General features: G+C 39.1%; 1 protein-coding gene across 1 annotated transcript in view; it reads right to left on the reverse strand.

The window, feature by feature from the left end:
- Nucleotides 1-15,067, reverse strand: part of ube2g1b (ubiquitin-conjugating enzyme E2G 1b (UBC7 homolog, yeast)) — a 38,741-nt gene extending 23,674 nt beyond the window's left edge. Inside the window, exons 1-3 of the mRNA XM_028824358.2 lie at nucleotides 14,814-15,067; nucleotides 2,073-2,175; nucleotides 1,435-1,532 (exon numbers count right to left, since the gene is read on the reverse strand). Of these exons, the coding sequence (XP_028680191.1) occupies nucleotides 1,435-1,532; nucleotides 2,073-2,175; nucleotides 14,814-14,856 (244 nt within the window). The 5' untranslated portion in view covers nucleotides 14,857-15,067. The remainder of the gene's footprint in view (nucleotides 1-1,434; nucleotides 1,533-2,072; nucleotides 2,176-14,813) is intronic.
- Nucleotides 15,068-19,620: the final 4,553 nt, after the last annotated feature.

Consider the following 19,620-nt stretch of genomic DNA (forward strand, 5'->3'; position numbering starts at 1 on the left):
CTGGTATCTTTATATTATGTAGATGTGAATCTTTATAACAATTATTTAAATATTTACTTTTCTCTGTAGTGACTCAAAGGTTTACGCTCATCAATGAACAGCATGTATTCCCACATTTATATACATTTTACGCCTTTGGATTTTTCCAACCTTTCAGTAGTTATCACTATTAAAATGTGCATAGAACGGTGTGTGTGTGTGTATATATATATATATATATATATATATATATATATATATATATATATATATACACACACACACACACACAGTATATGTGTGCTGTTTAGCACACTGCTGTGTATGCTCACACCTAAAAATGTAGTGTTAGTCTACTTTGCGTTAAGGATGTTGGCTGACAAAGCACTTAAAGCTAAACATGTCTGTTGACATTCTGCCCTTACTTATTTACTGCCTACCAGCTGTGTACCCACATTAGAAACTGGCAAAAAGTGCATTGAATTTCAATTTCCTAAGAGCAGTATCTCCTTTTACCTACCAGGATTGGGGTATTATTATTATTGTTATTATATGTTAAGATTTTCCCTCAATAATTTACTGTATTATTCACAGTATAAGTGTTCTATTACAAGAATTTCACTTTTAACGCCTGCCTTTTTTGTTATTTTAAAGAATGCCACTAGCTTTTCAGTTAACTGGATTTAAATTAGATTGCATAATCTGCTTATTTCTCAGACGGTTTTGACTAACATTTATGAGTATAACATTGCAGATGGACTTAGTCATAGTTTAAAATTGTCTTCTAGGCAAAAGATGAAACTACGAGGTAGCTGTTTAGAGTAACATTACTGATTTTTCCCCCTAAAATTATGGAAATTGTCAAATATTTGTCATTTACCGTTTACTTTTTTTAAAATATTCAGAACTGTGGTCAGTGTAGTGACTGCTTATCCTTTTACATAGCAGCTCCTTTGAAATGCAAAAGTCTGTAAAATCAAACTACTGCTTTACTCAAGTCAAATTTACCAGTTTCCCCAGCAAGAAGCAAACGGACACACTGCCTGCAATAAAAAGCACATGCTTCACTAACAATTCCTCAGCAGCTGGGAACATTTAATCCCAGTTCTGAAGCTCCAGTTTTTGTGTGCATTACTGAGGCAAAGTGGTTAACAATGTTTTATCAGTGGATTTAATAACCCAAGTTCAAATCCCACAGCTGGTCTCTGTATATGTGGAGGCTGCACTGCTTCTCTGTATCTGTGTGCGTGTGTGTGTTTTCTAACCAGATACTTCAATTTCCATGTTAGGTTAGACTCTGAGCTCACCACTCATGAGTGCCCAGCAACAGACTCATTCAATGCCATCCAACCCAACCTAGGTCCACATCTCCATCTCCAATTTCACACACACACTCCTGCACTTCAGGACAGACTAAAAGTTGTTTCAGAATTATTTGGCTTGTAGTATTCTTACCATTAGGGTGCCAGATTTCTGTGATGAATTTCATTTTAGGAGGCCTCAAAGGGTAATCATAAGGAAACGTTAAATATGCTTTGAAAAATCCTCCTTCACTACAAAAAGAAAAAAAAAAAAAACATCACTAAAGTCGTCAGTTTAAAAACGTATGGGCTTACATTGCTGAATTTAACACCATGGGTGTGTCTAAAAGCAATAGGAAATGTCTGAAGATCATTTAATTTTATCATAGATGATTTTTTTTTTTTTTTTTTTTTTTTTTTTTTTTTTAAATCTAAAAAAAAAACACATTTAAACCAAAATGGCAAACACAAACTTAACAGTGTTTACTCCTACCAAGGTGAGCTCTTCACCTCCTATAACTAAGTCATGCATAGGGGAAGGAAAAAAAAAAAAAAAAAAAAAAAAAAAAATCAATCTATCCTATTTGAGCTGCTCAACACCAACAAATTATTGCCACCATCCCAGTCAGGACAGCGGTCATCCCCCCACAACCCAAAACATATGGAAAGAAAATATAATGATGCCCATTAAAAACTTTGTTCACTGTATCACGCATTATGGACTTGCTTGAACTGCATAGCAAACAAACCCAACGTCTTTTAAACTAAGGTGGGATTAAGAGGTACACTTACTATAAGGTGTCCTGGGGGCCAATAATGACAACCTCCCACTTGTAAATGTCTTCGTCATCAATAAGGCCAGCTGAAAACCCTTCCACCGGGTTCTTGTTAAGCTCTGTTAAGGAGAAGATGATCAAAAGATAATGTTACTTGGTTGTGAAAAATTCAGCACTAGCTCACGTCAAATGAAACTTTTATGAGGGTTTGAAAAAACAAAACTAAAATTTACAAAACTTTGTACTGCTAACTTTTCCCCCTCCCAATTTTTAACTTTTTAAAAATTGAAAACCTAGTACCAGGGAATTATGGACAGAGCCTCGGTGTCTCCATCACACTGCATATCTCTAGACCACTATTAACAATTGCTCACAAAGCTAAACCTAGAGAACCAGCTCAAACTAGGAACATGTTCAGAAGCAGACTTTCTCAAGCAAACACTTCCTTGTTTAACCTAGTTATGACAAGTGTATACAACACTGACTGCAATTATAAACTAATGTCAAAACAACACAGGAAAGACTCTGGTTTTGCAAGTTGATACAAGATGCTTCAAGTTACCAGAAAGTATAATAATTACATCAGGAGAACCATTCAGCTGTTTAACAGCTCTACTCTCAAGACTACTAAATGCCTAATGAAAAACATTAACACTATTGATGTCCATGCATTTAAAAAGCAGAACAGGGCGAGACACTTGTGATACTGTAGGTTAAAGTAAGGTTAAAAAAAAAAATAGAGTCATCTCAAAGAATCTACACCTGGGTAAGTTCATGGCCTGGCTACACTACCTGTGCTTTTGCTCATTTATTGGAAAGAGGCATTTAGTCAAATCCATTTCTCTGATGTTCATAGCTGTTGTATGCAAGGTTTCCAGTTAAAACAAGGACTGCCTGCCAGGTGGATACTTACATTGCCAAAAGCCTTGCAGTACAAGTCAATACATATTAAATAAAGTAGTTATTGATTTTGGGTCCAATCTCATGATTTTTCATATGCTAGAACGACATGAAGCATGTTAAAGGAATACTGCAACTCTTTTTTTGTTTTAATTTATTCATGTTACTTACCCAATGCAGTTTGTAGTGATGGCAAAATTTTCACCTCATCTTTTCATTAAAAATTAGAAAAACTAGATAATAGAACCCAATGTCAACCTGTGCTGTACAACAGCAAATGTGAAAAATGTCAATGGAGATAAAACACAATTTTCACATGACTCATGCTGCATAGTCCATATGCCCATTATAAAGTCACATGCTCAAAACATAATAAATTTAATTTACATAGCGTATATAGAATGTTAAGTTAAAAGCCTTCCTAAATAGATGTTTTCTGCCTCACTCCGCGCAGAGAGCTTAAACAACTCGGCACATCCACATAAAAAATGACAAGGGGTGAGCGAGCTTTCTTTAAAGCTTTTATTGGATGTACCTTGTTGTAAAAAGGTGAGTGATTTCCACAGTTTGATCAAGACAAAGAGAAGCGCGTAGACAGAGTTTCAGATTGCTGCGTACCACAACTAACCAGACCCAGGGGTTTATATACCCTAAAGAGAAGCTTTTGGACGCGACCGAAACAAGAGATAAAGGGGTACCTACGTGAGACACATGGGGTGTATTGTATTCAAATGTTTATTATGGGACCTACGTGCTTTACGCGAGTTTCATAGACTTTTATAGTGCCACTGTGAGTGTGGGACGTGACTGACTGGTGTGTTAATAAATGACAAGATGAAGGAGGAGAACAGTTCAACAAATAACAGTCTCAACTAACAAGATGTGAGACAGAACAGATGAGTTTTAAGTTGTTTTTTAAAACAATGAATGGAGTCAGTTGATCTAATTAATTTCAGGATGTTATTCCAAAGTCTGGGTGCTATGGAGCTGAAGGCCCTGCTATCACCCGTAGAGTGCAGATTAGTGTGAGGCACAACAAGATTACCAGAATCACAGGACCTTAGTAAGCGAACAGGAGCAGAGCGATTTAGAAGGTCACTGATGTAGTCTGGTGCAAGGCCATTTAAGGCTTTGTAAGTTATTAGTAGAATTTTATATTCAATCCTGTAAGACACCGGGAGCCAGTGAAGGCGAAGCAGGATGGGTGTGATGTGCTCGCTGCTGCTGGTTTGAGTAAGGACTCTTACAGCAGAGTTTTGAATCAACCTGCCAGTACGGAATTACAATAATTAATTCTGGATGTGATAAAAGCATGAACAAGTTTCTCAGCGTTAGAAAAGGAGAGGAATGAGCGAACACGGGATATGTTACGGAGGTGAAAGTAAGAAAGTTTCTTAGTGTGGTTTATGTGGGCAGAATAAGAAATGGAGGAATCAAAAAGGACACCAAGGTTCCTTACATCAGAAGAAGGTCTGATGAGATCGCCGTTAAGAGTGACTGAAAAGAAGCTCATTTTCTTAAGTGGCGCTTTAGTGCCAATTTGCAGGAGCTTAGTTTTGTTGCAATTTAATTTTAAAAGAGTTCTGCTCCATCCAGGTTTTAATTTCACTGAGCCAAGCTGTGAGCTGAAAAAACTGATGAAGTTGCACTTTTGACATTGAAATAGAGTTGAGTGTTATCAGCATAAAAATGACAACCCAGTTCATACCCAAGAATAATATGGCCAAGGGGAAGCACAAATTCTATATCCTCCATCTTATCTTAAAATCAGACACCCTATATTTTTTCTACTCTGTACACACCATAACCATTCTAGTTAAACTACCATTCTGATTCAAGTGTTTTTTGCACTTTAATAATTAAGAGATCGGCTGTAAAACCCCAACACGTCACAATATTTCTCTAAGTTGACATAAGGGCTTGACCAGGTTAATCATTTTTTATTTCAATTATTTCTACAATCACTTCTTTCAATGTTCTTTTACCCTAAGTCTTGTTTTTTGCTGACTTTTGTTCTTTCCCAGTCAGAGTACACGTACAGTTTCATTTATGTTTAATTCAAGAATCTGTAGCATTTTCACTCCGGGCTGGGCTTAATAGTGCTTCAGATTGACATTAGGCTGAAAGATTACAATTTTTTCCATTTAGTTGTTGTCTCGAATGTACAGCTTTGTGAATCAAACACTGTTCTTATCTCCCAGCAGTCTTTTCATTGATTTTGACCAGATCACTTTCAAATGTTGGCTGAAATGTACTTCCCAGACCAAGAAGGAGCCTTTGCAGTGCTTTAAAGGCGGCTCCAGACAGATCAATGTACTTCTCGCCAGTTCTACTTAAGACATGTTGGTGACTCTGTAAGCCACAAATTCCAAATTTGTACTTGTCAAACAGTGGCAGAAAGTCTTATGGAGCGACACTTCCCATTTTTTTTATTTTTTAATATACTATAGTCTAATGTGCTTATTGCATTTCCACAAAAATAGCTTCATAGCTACAACACATCTCAAAAGGTCATCTCCTTTAACATTTCTTGCTGTCTGATGCTGATAAAAAAAACTTCACTTTAATAAAGGATGGAAGGAAATCCAGTGAAGTCCTGATTATCAGAAGCAGACAACTTTGTGGGTCTTAAGTGGAGTTTTCTGAATGCAACTGTTGAAATTCCTTTACAGCAGCTTGAATAGCACAACCTGAAAACCTGGTTGAGTGGTCTACTGCTTGCCGACTAAAAACTAAGACTTCTTGTCTGTCAAAGTGTGTAACCGTGGCCTTCCAAACCTCTCCTTAAAAGACCCCCTGCATTGTAATTACTATCCAGTACACCACTCATTTGGTAAACTGCAACGCCAGATCTCCTGAATCAGCTAATAACTACTTTATGTGAATTAGTTGTGCTGATGGTGAATTTCAGCACATGCAAGGAACCTTTACTGGGCTACAAATCTCTGAAAAATATCAGGATCTCAGTTATTTTTATTTTATACATTCTTATTTCTAATAACCCCATATTCTATTTTCGTGAACAAATAAACACTGCCTAAGTAGCTACACATACACGTACAAATGAAAGATCAAGAAACACAGGGAGAACATTCTAACTCTACAAAGGATGGTCCTCCCGACAGCAAACTGAAACAGGTATTACCTGCACGCTGCCCCAGAAAATTCAAAGAACTTGCTGTAAAGCGGCATTAAGTACAAATAAATACAAACTTTTGTTTCTCCATCACACATCCAAAGACGACACAGGCTTAGTATAACCTCTGCTTGTACCACTGTAAAAACATTCTCATACAGACCTATTAAGGTATGAAAGTAAAGATTAAAACCTTCAACACAGAAACACACACACTGTATACAAGAACTTGTACAAATAAGAATAAAGTAAAGTAAGCAGATTTCTCGTGAAAATTTACAGTGAACCGCAGATTTATCTGAAACATGGAATGATTAATGTCATTTATGTTCCACCCCCAAAGTAACAATCTGTAATGTCAGTTAAAGAAACTAATGACAGGGTTAAGAAAATCAAAATTATTTTAATCTATTTGGGAAGAACAGTCTTGTATTTATTTCAGATTGAGTATACAGACATGTAAAACGGTCAGTAAACATACAAAATGCTTGATTAGATACACAAATTTTGTAGGCATGTCAAGCTACGTCACAGCTCTGGCATCAATCAGAGTTGGGTCTGATTGAAGAAGCGTTCACGGTTGAGTCTAGTGACAAAGTGATCTAATTCTGGTATACATTACTAGAAACCTTGCACTTTTGGGTCATGTACAATATCTTCTGAAAGAAAGAGGGAAGTATAACATCTTTGGTCCACTCATGCCTGGACAAACTGGTGAGGAAGGCAGGCTCTATTGTAGGCACAGAGCTGGACAGTTTGACATCCATGGCAGAGCGACGGGCGCTGAGCAGGCTCCTGTCAATCATGGAGAATCCACTGAACAGGATCATCTCCAGACAGAGGAGCAGCTTCAGCGACAGACTGCTGTCACCATCCTGCTCCACGGACAGACTGAGGAGATCGTTCCTCCCCCACACTATGTGACTCTTCAATTCCACCCGGGTGTGGGGTGGCAAACATTAACATTATACAAAGATATCGTCTGTCTGTATACCTGCATTTGTATCACTCTTTAATTTAATATGGTTTCTTTATCAGTATGCTGCTGTTAGAGTATGTGAATTTCCCCTTGGGATTAATAAAGTATCTATTTACGTGTGTGGTGCATAGCAGCACAGGATCAGACAACAATAAAGAAAATGTGAAGAGATACCATAAATAACATTACAATGGAATTTATCTTTTAGAATGATTCAAAATAGTATAAGGAAGGAAATAAAAATAGATTCTCAATGCACTGAAACTTGATTCACCTGCAATAAACTGCCATTACTCACATGGCATGAATTAAGCAATAAATGACAGCTTTAGTGCTTACAAAAAAAGTGCAGTTTTGTTTTGTTATCTTTAGCGACAATGCTGAAGATAAAGCAGCTACTTGCCCAAATCAGAAAAACTATCCCAAAACATAAAATTTAAAAAAGGATATTGGGACGTGTTTCAAGACTGTCATTCCTGAACCCTGCATGCTGTGCAAGCAGATGTTTGTCAGGACCCCACCAGAATATGGTAGAACAAGGAATTAAAACAGTCTTCAGAAATTGGTTTAATCTGCTTAAGACTAGCCTCTGTAACAATCTGTAGAGATAATTTCAAATTTAACCATATACCATCATACTTTCAAGAACATAGTGGTGAACACCTTGTGTGTATTAATGGAATTATGATATTTAAGGATTACAAAAGCATTTTGGAGCAGAATGTATTACCTAGAGTCAGAGAAAAAGGTACGAGTCAAAGATAGAGGGTCCTCCAGCAAGACCATGAACCAAAAAAACAAATCCAAATGTATGAAGAATAAAAAAAAAAAAAAAAAAAAAAAAAAAGACAGAGTTAAACAGGTCTGTAATGAGTCCAGATCTCAGTTGAATTGAAAGTGGTGTGGTGTGCTACTGGGAAAAGAAATCCTGCGAATATTCAACAATAAGAACAAACTACAATTGAAAACTGGTAAAAATGGCCCAGCAGAAAGATGAAAAAACTGATATATGGCTATAGGAAACAAGGAGGCTGCTATCAGGGGAAAAGATTGTGCAACCAGGTATTATCTGTCTGCAAAAAAAAAAAAAAGACGCAAACTTGAACAGAACTTTGTTGTCATTTAACCTAATGCTTCCTATTATTTTGACAATCAATAGTTGCCACATTTTTAAATATATTTCTGAAAAACATGATATACCTAAACAGCAAAACTGAAAATGTCAACTACAAGTGGATCTGAACAGAACTAACCTTTACCGTCAGTCATCCAGCTTTCCAACACACTTAACTCTTCCAAACGTTCTGGCACAGGTTTGTCATCCTCTATTGTCCTGGCTTTTTCAGTCTTGGTGCCAGAACTCCATTCTGTACTTGTGGTGTGCTACTAGTGTCTATTAAAGTGTACCTCAACAAGGCAATCTCAAAACGTGTCCTGCAAGTCTTTATCATTTTTAAGTGTCACTCTCTGTGCTTTATTTCAGTAGCATCTTACTGGCATCTAGTTTTATTTTTTTGTACTTCTCTTATGATAAATAGTATTTATGTGTGTGTAAAGCACACTTGGCCGACTTCAATGAAATGTTCCTTGTAACTAACTATCATCATCAACACTTGTGTGCTACTTTTGCGATCCTTGTGTGTTCAACTGTTAAGGTGGTTTCTTTACATGAGAATACAACTCTCATCCACCATTTGTTCTGCGAGTTTGTGTTCCCACACCACACCAAAACACCGTAATGACCAACTAAACATCAGGTTTTCACACAAGAAATATTTTAGTGTCGCTACCCAAGGCATATTTCACTGCAACAACATTTACTTACAACTTTACTTGTATCAACACATTTCATGTTTTCAAATGGGGTCCACGGCTTAAAATGTCTGCTCATGACCGTTAACAAATTAAGCAGCCAAACTGGCACTTTTTGGCTTCTCGGACAACGAAAGTAAGCAGAACTGAACATGTACAGAAGCCATTCTGATTTGTTAGTGCTGCATACCCAGGTTGTGACACACAAGGGTTGCAAGAGAACTTCATTTTAACATACTACAAAATGGCAGCTTCTATTCAATTTTGGGAAAAAGAATGTTACCTAAATTAACAAAGTTTTGATGCAACACTGACCTTTTGCAACTGTATAAAGCATTGATACTTAACTTTTTTCTCTCTCACGATCCAATTTTTGTCATTTTTTTGTGTATTCATGACCCAGAATCACCGAGGGTGTGGATTTGCCCCTTTGCAGTGTCATCTGTGCATCCCATTACAGTGTCACCAACACAGATCAGCAGATCAATAGTATTGGCTTACAGTGCCAAAAACAACCCATCACAAGACACGCTACAAACCAAGCACAACCCTTACACATTATGTAATTCTGGGAATCATTAATCTCTGTGAACCAAATCCAGACAACACCCATAGTTTAGGAATGTATGGTATATAAAGCACAGAAATAAGTTACCTTTGTGTTATACACACACTTCATGCATTTTATTGATCCAAGGGGGAAAAGAAATGCTTTTTGGGTGCCATAATAGCAATTGAAAATCCACCTCAATTTCTATGAAAACCCCAACCAAAAATTCATATTTACACAATGAAGTGCTTAACTCCAAATGCTCAAAGCCACTGATAAATGAATGTAGCCCAACACCCTGGTCCTTGTTTTCATAACTTATGGCTTTGGGTATTCGAGCCTCCTCACTCTAGTGCCAAGCGTCATTAGCAACTGTCAAATCCAAACACCCAGGACCTTCTACCTCTTTAAAGGAATAGAGAGCATACTCAAAGTAGAACACAGTTACTCAACCTACACAAATCAAAGGGTTCTTTGTTTCTTCTGCTAGTATTAAATTAGTTTTATCAGTCAACAGTTTAAAGGAATACACCAGATGATCTGCTGTGTCAACCCCTAACGGGAGTAGCCTAAAGAAAAAGTTTAAAGGAATACACTACCCAAAAATTACATTTTAATATGTTACTCACCCCATGTAGTTTGTTGTTGTGACCTAGGAAAAAAATAAAAAAATACATTTCATGTGTTTTTGAATGGAGTAAGTTTCTGATAGAAAGATACCCAATGGTGACCAGCGGCAAATGACATTTAAAAAAAGGCCCTTTGGGGGAATTCACATAACTCATCCCTGTATATAATACGCTACCGGGTCTGTCTGTCTGTCTGGGATTTTAAATCACTTGTAGCTCGCAAACCATTTGACCTATTGACCTGAAATTTGGTACACATACTACATGACGCCTACTATCCACTTTCGGGGTGATGATTGAACTCCAAGGTTATTCCTCTTTTTATTTATTATTTTATTGTAGAATCAACTCTCGGCAGCGGCCATGCATATGGGCGCCATTCTCATCCCTACCACCTTCGCTGTCACTTTCTCTACCTCTTCATATCAAATCATTCTTGAGGCAGATTGAAGACTTAAGTGCCAGCTTAAATGAAAAATAAAAGAAAACGTACTATGTAATTACAACACAAAAACAATGACTTAATCAGTTGTAACGCGAAAAGATGCCAACGGAAGAAGAGAAGAAGCAGACCGCTAGGGTGGAGCAAAGAAGAGCTGCTCAGGAAGCAACAAGCGCATCAACCTCTGAGCAAACGAATGCTAAAACATACAGAGAAAGAAGAGGAAAACTAGGAATGTTCAAGCGTATTTGTGCAGTGCGCCCTTACTAGTGTTTCATAATACACGTCAAATCACCCAGTTTTATAATATATGCAAAAATGCATTTTACTATAATATTGTTAAAGAAACAACTCCAGAATTTGAAAGTAGTCCACCAAAAGCCTTTCAACCTCATTCCTTAGTTTGACTACTTTGGATTTCTAAAGGTATTTATTTAACAAAACAATTTTGCATGTTGTAATCATACTACTGAATCACTTGATGTGTGGATTACGCAGAACAAGTAACAGGAGATCTTTTTTTCTTGGATGCTCTTGATACTGGTTGCTGATGTCCAGCAATGGTCACCACCGGGTCCAGTTCTATCAGAAACTTTAAGTCCTCTCTATGTGAGGACAAGAGTTTAAAAACTTGACTCAGCCACTATTAGAAACTACTTGGGGTAGGTAACATAATAACGTTTAGGTGGAGTACTCCTTTAACAGATTACCTTTCAAAGGATTATAAAATGGTGGCAATACAGAAGATACATTTTCTTGAATCTTTCACAAGTTGTGTAAAAATGTAAACTATGAATATTAAAATAAATAAAAGTCTGAATTATTGTAGGAAGCTCTAATACACACTGTTAATATGAAACAATGATTTACTTCATAATGTTTAAAGTCTAAATATTCTAGATTGTAATAGAAACCTGTAATTTGCCAATCTCTGATAGAGGTCCACAGAGAATCAGATTGGTAGTAAAGGATTTTTAAAAAATAAATAAAAATTATATAATATATATCTATACATAAAAAAAGGCAAAGCCCTCACTGACTCATTACTCATTCTCCCACTTTCCATATAGGTGGGAAGCCGAAATCTCGCGTGCTCATTCCTTGCAGTGTACTTAAAAAAAGATATGTTTCATGTTCTATTGCAACACCCAAGTGGGGAAATGGGTGTACCCCCTAAACTATAGATAGTGGAAACCCCTCCTCACTATTTCTGCGACTTCCAATATACGTAGGAAGCCCAAATTTCCCATGCTCATCCTTTACACTGTACTTACAAGCGTTAAGTATGTTTCATTGCGCACCATGCCCCGTAACAAACTTCGAAAAGAACGTCTTCTTTTTGGCGGTTCTCACCATTATGCCGTAAGGAATTTCGGAAATGACCTCTCCTTTTTGCGGATTCATTCCTTATTTCCGTTAACAGAGGATTTATTTCATGGCAGACACACACAAGGGCCACCCCCGGTCCCCCTTCCTTTGCCTGCGCCCCTACCACATGGTTGGCTCCCTGCCTTTATACATTAACATCATCTCGCGCTCGTGTGCCTTTGTTTAATGACAGTAGATTTAATCCTAGCCTTAAAGACTGAAGAACAGTCGTAGACTACTAAGCACTGTTGTAAGTCGCTCTGGATAAGAGCGTCTGCTAAATGATGTAAATGTAAATGTGCCTCCTCGCTCGCTTCCTTACTTACCTCAGCTGTTCGTTGTGCTCACCCTTGAGCACCCTTCTTTACTCCACTGCTTCAAGCCTGTTATTGTTCGCCTTGCTTCACCTCTTCCTGCTGGTGACTCCTGACTTTTCATTTAGTTTCTTCACACTCTTCATCCTCCAAGCATGCCTTTGTACACTCTACTTTTGAAGGTCGGCACACCAATTATGTTACTACAAAACTTACAACCACCAAAACCTTGTAACGACATCAGGCTTCAGATCAAATCTCTGCACAAGAACTTCACTGAGGCAACAGTCTTCACTGGAACTGGCTCAGGGGATACTGGATTTATTCCTCACATCCTCCTCATACCCTCTGAACTCCCATTCCAATTTCCAGTAAGGGTCTGCTTCGCTAGGACAATAAATAAGTCACAGGGCCAGACACTAAAAAAGGTCACCATGGACTTGACACAAGATTGCTTCTCACATGGCCGACTGTACGTTGCATGCTCAAGAGTAAGCTCAGCAGACAGCTTGGTCATTTTACAGCCCGAGGGCAGAACTGCAAACATTGTTAACAAAAAGATCCGTAAAATCTTAAAAATGTGCATTTCTCATACACAACATTTACAATCATAAACTCTTTACAATCATCAAATTCACTCTCAATACTAAAATAAGCCTACGACAATTACATTGACAATAATGTTAGTTATTTTTTAAAATGTTTCCTTTTCATTTTCATAACTTCTTTCACACACTACTTCTCCGATGCAGGTGTTTTTCTAGTATATACACACACACACATTTGTAATCACTGACCTTGAAATACTCTAAAAAGAAAGCCCATATATTATTTTGAACCTCCTGGGACTGGCTCTTAGAGTGCTAGGTCCACAAATAAGGAATCAAATATCAGAAATGTTATCATATTGATGATCAGTAAATCTTAAAAAAGCATACACCACCACACCACATGTATATATTTCCAGTCCACCTGTTTTCCAAGTCTTGTGAAAAGCAGCAACTTTGTGACCTCATATTTCCTTAGGGGGTGAAGCCCTGGGGTCAGCTGATATGATATGCACGACTTCAAGTTCGTCTAATTATTTTTATTTCGGACTAATTCTTGGTTTTCTCTTTATTGTAAAGGTGTCGTCTCTGGCACATTATTATCCAAAGAGGACCTAAAAATGAGGGGTTTTCAAGTCTATTGGGCAACATTATAGGTGGTGAACCCCAAAAAGCTTGACACTCAGCGACAAGTCCAAGGGTATATTAAATGAGCGAGTTTTCTTGTGCTAGATGGTCAGGAGATGCCGGACAATAAAAAAGTGGTATCAAAACATCCCTAATTAATTTGTATAAACAACGTGCATGCACACAGGTGCTCGTCTGCCCTTTACCTAACCTTTCTTGTCTGCCCCACGGTTGCGAAGACCAAGTCCTGCCCACACAAAATCTGGCACCTGGAACAAGCTGCTGCCTCTCTCTCTCTCTCTCTGTGTGTCTTAATACATTCTGCTGAATTTATGTTTAATATTAACAGCTAGATTTTGAAATCTAGGCACACCTGCTTGTATTTTACTCTATCCTTTTCACAGATAGGGATCATTTTTGTCACCTTGTCCTGTGACACTTGTTCTCAACGTGTGCACCCAAACTGATGGTAACTCAATTATGCTGCCCACTTTTTTTTTTCCTAAACAAAGAAATATAAAGTGGACAATAGGGGAGTTTGGCACTGGGGATTTAGGGTTCCCGCTTAAATGTACAACACTGACCCCCCTGCAACATCCCCTTAACCTGTGACTTTATTGAATAATTCGCCATTCAAGCTTTCCAAACACAAATCCCTCCCCGTAAAGTTCCACTGCACGCCCGCTGTCCACACTACAGGCGACATGCGCAGCCAACCCCCTTCGTCTGCCGGGTACCCCCGACCGGCTCCATGTGTCAAAGGCGATCGAGCTGCCTGAGGGAACACAATAGAGAACGGAGTGGGATTGTGGGTAAAAGCCAAGTTTAACAATCCTGCAACATCGGCTTTCCGCGGACAATGTTAAAAACGAAGCCAGAGACCATCTGCATTCAAAAAGACAACACTTCCCCAAGAGGCTGAGCCATCGGTTTCGAGACGCTAAAAAGCCGTCCATTTTATTTTAAGAATCATTTCAAAACTGTTGAAAGAGGTTTGCGCGGAACCGATGGCGTGTCGCTAGTTGCAGGGTCGCCCGGACAAATAATGAGAAAACACAAGCTATTTTTTTTTCTGGGGCCACTCCAATTTTCGAAACAATCCGTTAACGTCAAACCTGTCACATAATGAAACGCCGTTCGTTAAAACGAAATATAAAAAGATTTAAAAATAACCCCAATAAGTAATAATAAAAACGGTAACAACCTGGCACAAGCATTCGATCGAGTGACATGCCCAGTACTTGCCCACTCGTTATAATTTTTTTTCCGCTTTCTGCTTCAGCCCCTAAAAGTGTCGGCTCCGCAGCCCAACAATAATTTTTGCATAAAGAAACACACATAAAAAGGAAAAGAAACACACAAAATGGGAAAACAAGCAAACAAAAGAGACTCTTAGCTTAAGCGAGTCCATCCCGGTGACTCGTCAACATTCGGCGCGTCTGCCGCTTTTACCTGCCAGCTGTTTCCTCAGGAGAAGCGCCGACTGCTCGGTCATGGCGTGTGTGGGGAGAGGGACTCTGTATGAAGGCACGAGAAACCAACTGGAGACAACAAGGCAGACGCAGAAAAGCGCTCGGCAGCAGTCGGACCGTCACGGCGTCTCGCCGATAAGTGGCCGCTACACATGAGCAGAGAGGAACACGACTAGAGCCGCTCGTCCCGCCTCCTCCGCCTCCTTCTCCACTCGCTCGCTTGCCAGCCCGGCGATGTCCACACGCGCCTCTTATAAAGCCCAGTGTTGAGCTGTCCGCGCCGCGCCTGACCACAAAAGCACACGGCAACACACTTGCTCCGGAAAGCCAAATTCAGACTTTGTGGAGAGGCGGCGTCACCTCGCGTCATGGAGGCAGTACTGACGCTGCTTGAACTTGATTCGCGTACTCCAGGATCCAACTGTGCAACCCTGGGTTAAAATCAAAGCGCACTCAAGCGTTAATGTTTAAAGTCCACCTTACTGGAATGGTGTTTGTAATGCATTTGACATTCCAACAGATGGCGCACCACAAACATCAGCACTGCTTTTACAAATTCTATACCAAGATGCATTGCATTTGTCCTTCCAGAAGATGGCACATCACAAACATCAGGACAAACCCTATACCAAACGGCATGTAACAGAGACATATGCATTGCATTTGTCATTCCACCAGAAGGGACATTAAAAACGTTGGCAGTAAAAAAAAAACAAATACATGTCTCATTTCAACAGATAGCAAATCAAAATAATTTGTAATAATAAAATCTTATTGCACTTATCATTCCAAAAGATGCCGCATCACAAACATTAGCACTGCTTTTTCAAATCCCCGACCAAAAATGCAATCAACAGACACATATGTATTGCAATTATTATGCGAGCAGGTGGTGCATCAAAAACATTGGTAGTAATAAAATGGATTTGTCACTCAAACAGACATCAAAATTATTTGTAATAATAAAATGCATTGCACTTCTCATTCCAACAGATGACGCATCACAAACATTAGCAGTGCCTTTACAAATCCCATACAAAAAGGGCATGCAATAGAGACAGATACATTGCAGTTTTTATTGCAACAGGTGATTCACCCCATAACATTTGCAGTAATAAAAGGCATTGCCTTAGTCATTCCAAAACGTGGCACATTACAAACATGTACATGATTTTTAAGAATCTCATACAAGAAAAGCATGTAACAGAGATATAAACATTGCATTTTTCATTAAATCTTCTTAGACAAGAATTGGGGTTGTTACAATATGGGGTCTGTTAAAGCCCATTTAAGCATTCCTTGTGTGTTTTGAGGCTATAAAAGAAATAAATTGTTCTTGTTGCAGTTGACATTCCAACAGACAGTGCAACACAAACCATTTGTAGTAATAAACTACATTGCTTATTTCCTTCCAACAGATGGCGCATCACAAACATTAAGAATGCTTTTATAGATCCCACACCAAATGGCACATAAGAGACACATAGGCATTGCAATTGTCATTCCAACAGATGGTGCATCACAAACATTAACACTGCTTAAGGATGTCATACCAAATGGCATATAACAGAGACATGGCAACTGGACAGAAACACAGACACTTGTCCTTTTATTAAAGTAGACAGGGATGCCAACAACAGCTACGTTTATTTCTATAGCTCATTGATATACAGCAAGTGCTCAAAGTACTTTACAAGATGTCAAAGAAATGCAAATAAAAATGAGATGTTGTAACACACAAAAGTGAATCAAAACACACTTACATTAAATAGACACAAATAATAGAAAAATAGTTATTATATACAGAATCACTTTTAGGTCTCTGAAGACAAATCAGAGAAGGTCAGATAGCCAAGAAAGACAGGAAAAAAAAAAAAAGATAAACTAAAGAAAAAAAATCCAAGTCCACCCACCCCCCCACCCCCCAAGGCCTTCTACCTAACAGCAATGTCTTGACGTTGCTCCTCGTTGTTTCCAGGCTTCATCCCTGAGGGTCCGACACAGCGGGTCTTGTCGAAAAGTTGAAGCATCACCTTAGTTTGAGTATCGCAGGCGGCTGTGGGGGCTTTGATCAGATTGGGGGGGTGCAATACATCACCACAGAAAAAAGCTGAAAAGAAAACAGAGAAAAGTAGAGATTAATAATGATTGCAAATTTATTTAAAATATGATAACTCTATGCATGTACAGTCTTTTAGGAGGAGAACTAAAATGTAGTGTGAAGCCCAGGACACATACAGTCCCCCGATCCCCGACACAAGAGTGGCAGGACACGACTCTGCCACACAGTCTAGCACCAGCCCATGCCACCAATCCTTCCGCCTCCACAGTTTAGTCTTCCTCCTCCCGACTCAGGCCTTCCTAATGGAGGGAGGCGGCCCCTTTTATGTTTTTCCTGGGAGTGCTCCAGGTGGGTCGTTAACATTCCCTGGAATCACTCCCAGGTGGGATGGAAGTTCAAGAAAAGGCTCTGGCAGCCCCCACGGAACCCAACAGGGCTGCACCAAACTCCAACTCCCAGCATGCCCTGTGGGAATCTGTGGTGCCACAGCTGCCCAGGAGGGCTGCCCTCTAGCGTCACAGGGGAGGTAGTGCCTCGCAAACGCTGTCTCCCCAGGTCCTTCCATCAGAGGGGCATCCAGGCCGTCCACCACAGTAGATACAAAAAAATGAAAAAGAGGGATTCACAGTGTTAGCCTGGCGTGTGTTATGTCTATCGATAAAGCATTTCAGATTTACCCATAATTCTTATTTATATTCTTATTTATTTATATTCATACCTGGTGTCATGGATCGTGGACTATCTTACAGACAGACCTCAGTATGTGCGTCTCGGGAACTGCAGGTCTGACATTGTGGTCAGCAGCACAGCTGCGCCACAGGGGACTGACTGTACTTTCTCCGGTCCTGTTCAGCCTATATACATCGGACTTCCAATACAACTTGGAGTCCTGCCACGTGCAGAAGTTCACTGACGACACTGCTATCATGGGCTGCATCAGGAGTGGGCAGGAGGAGGAGTATGGGGACCTAATCAAGGACTTTGTTAAATGGTGCGACTCAAACCACCTACACCTGAACACCAACTAAACCAAGAAGCTGGTGGTGAATTTTAGGAGGCCCAGGCCCCTCATGGACCCCGTGATCATCAGAGGTGACTGTGTGCAGAGGGTGCAGACCTATAAATACCTGGGAGTGCAGCTGGATGATAAACTGGACCGGACTGCCAATACTGATGCTCTGTGTAAGAGAGGACAGAGCCGGTTATACTTCCTTAGAAGGCTGGCGTCCTTCAACATCTGCAATAAGATGCTGCAGATGTTCTATCAGACGGTTGTGGCGAGCGCCCTCTTCTACACGGTGGGGAGGCAGCATAAAGAAGAAGGACGCCTCACGCCTGGACAGACTGGTAAGGAAGTCAGGCTCTATTGTAGGCATGGAGCTGGACAGTTTAACATCTGTGGCAGAGCAACGGGCGCTGAGCAGACTCCTGTCAGTTATGGAGAATCCACTGCATCCACTGAACAGGATCATCTCCAGACAGAGGAGCAGCTTCAGCGACAGACTGCTGTCACCGTCCTGCTCCCAAACTATGCGACTCTTCAATTCCACCTGGGGGGGTAAACGTTAACATTTAACATTATACAAAGTTATTGTTTGTTTTTTTTGTTTTTTTACCTGCATTATTATCATTTTTTAATTTAATACTGTTTATTGTATCAGTATGCTGCTGCTGGAGAATGTGAATTTCCCCTTGGGATTAATAAAGTATCTATCTATCTATTTACTGAAGCCCCCCTGCATTCACAAATAATACAACATAACTGCCCAATCAATGCGCACCAACAGACTTTTTGACCACTGAGCAGCACGAATATCACAGACGGTGGTGAACAAAGGCAAAGATATTCGTCAAGTTGTAACACAAGTTTTAATGTGAGAGCATTTGGAAGATGATTAGAGTTTAAGAACTCCAGAAATTTACTAGCACATGTAATCGCAATTTTTTTTTTTTAAGAAATCCGGTTTCTGCCTTAAGCGGGTCATCCACTTTAATCCGGTTCTCTGTGTGCGTGTAAACGCTCTCATTTCTAACGAGGTTACTTAGTATCTATCTATCTATTTATGTATTAATTTTTGGCCTACCATTTCACCAGTGATCTTTTGCTGACATCTGCCGACCGAAAATGGAATTGCACCATCTTGCAACAGAAAAACCAGCTACCTTTACATTACATAAAAATACGGTGTATATACTCTTTTTAAAAAACACGCTTATATTAAGTTAAGTGTACTAAAAAGTAAACAATAATCACTCATAAAATAAAAACGTAGGCGCTTTTCATCAATCAACATTCTAAAAACACTTCTTAAAATCTTAACAAAAGCGCCCACCTTTTATTTTTTTTTCTTTACTTTTTAGTATACTTTTTAACTTAATATAAGCGTGTTTTTATTAAATAATTTATATATATATATTATTTTCAACTTTTTTAGTCTTGGGTTTGTTTTGGTATACAGTAGTATAACTCTGTAATAAATATTTTAACACTTCCTTTAATATTTCTATCCGTTACTAGAGACAAGCCAAGCAAAATGACACCTTTTATTGGCTAACTAAAAAGATTACAATATGCAAGCTTTCGAGGCTAACACGGTACAACACCCTAGTACTATCCGTTACTAGAGAAATCTTGGGTTAAATATCGTTTACAAGATGTGTACCAGACAAGTTAAAATAAGCGTGGTAAAATAAACAAACAAATAAATAAATAAACAGGCGTCGA

The sequence above is a fragment of the Erpetoichthys calabaricus genome, chromosome 18, assembly GCF_900747795.2.
Source record: "Erpetoichthys calabaricus chromosome 18, fErpCal1.3, whole genome shotgun sequence".
NCBI classification, from domain to species: Eukaryota; Metazoa; Chordata; class Cladistia; order Polypteriformes; family Polypteridae; genus Erpetoichthys; species Erpetoichthys calabaricus.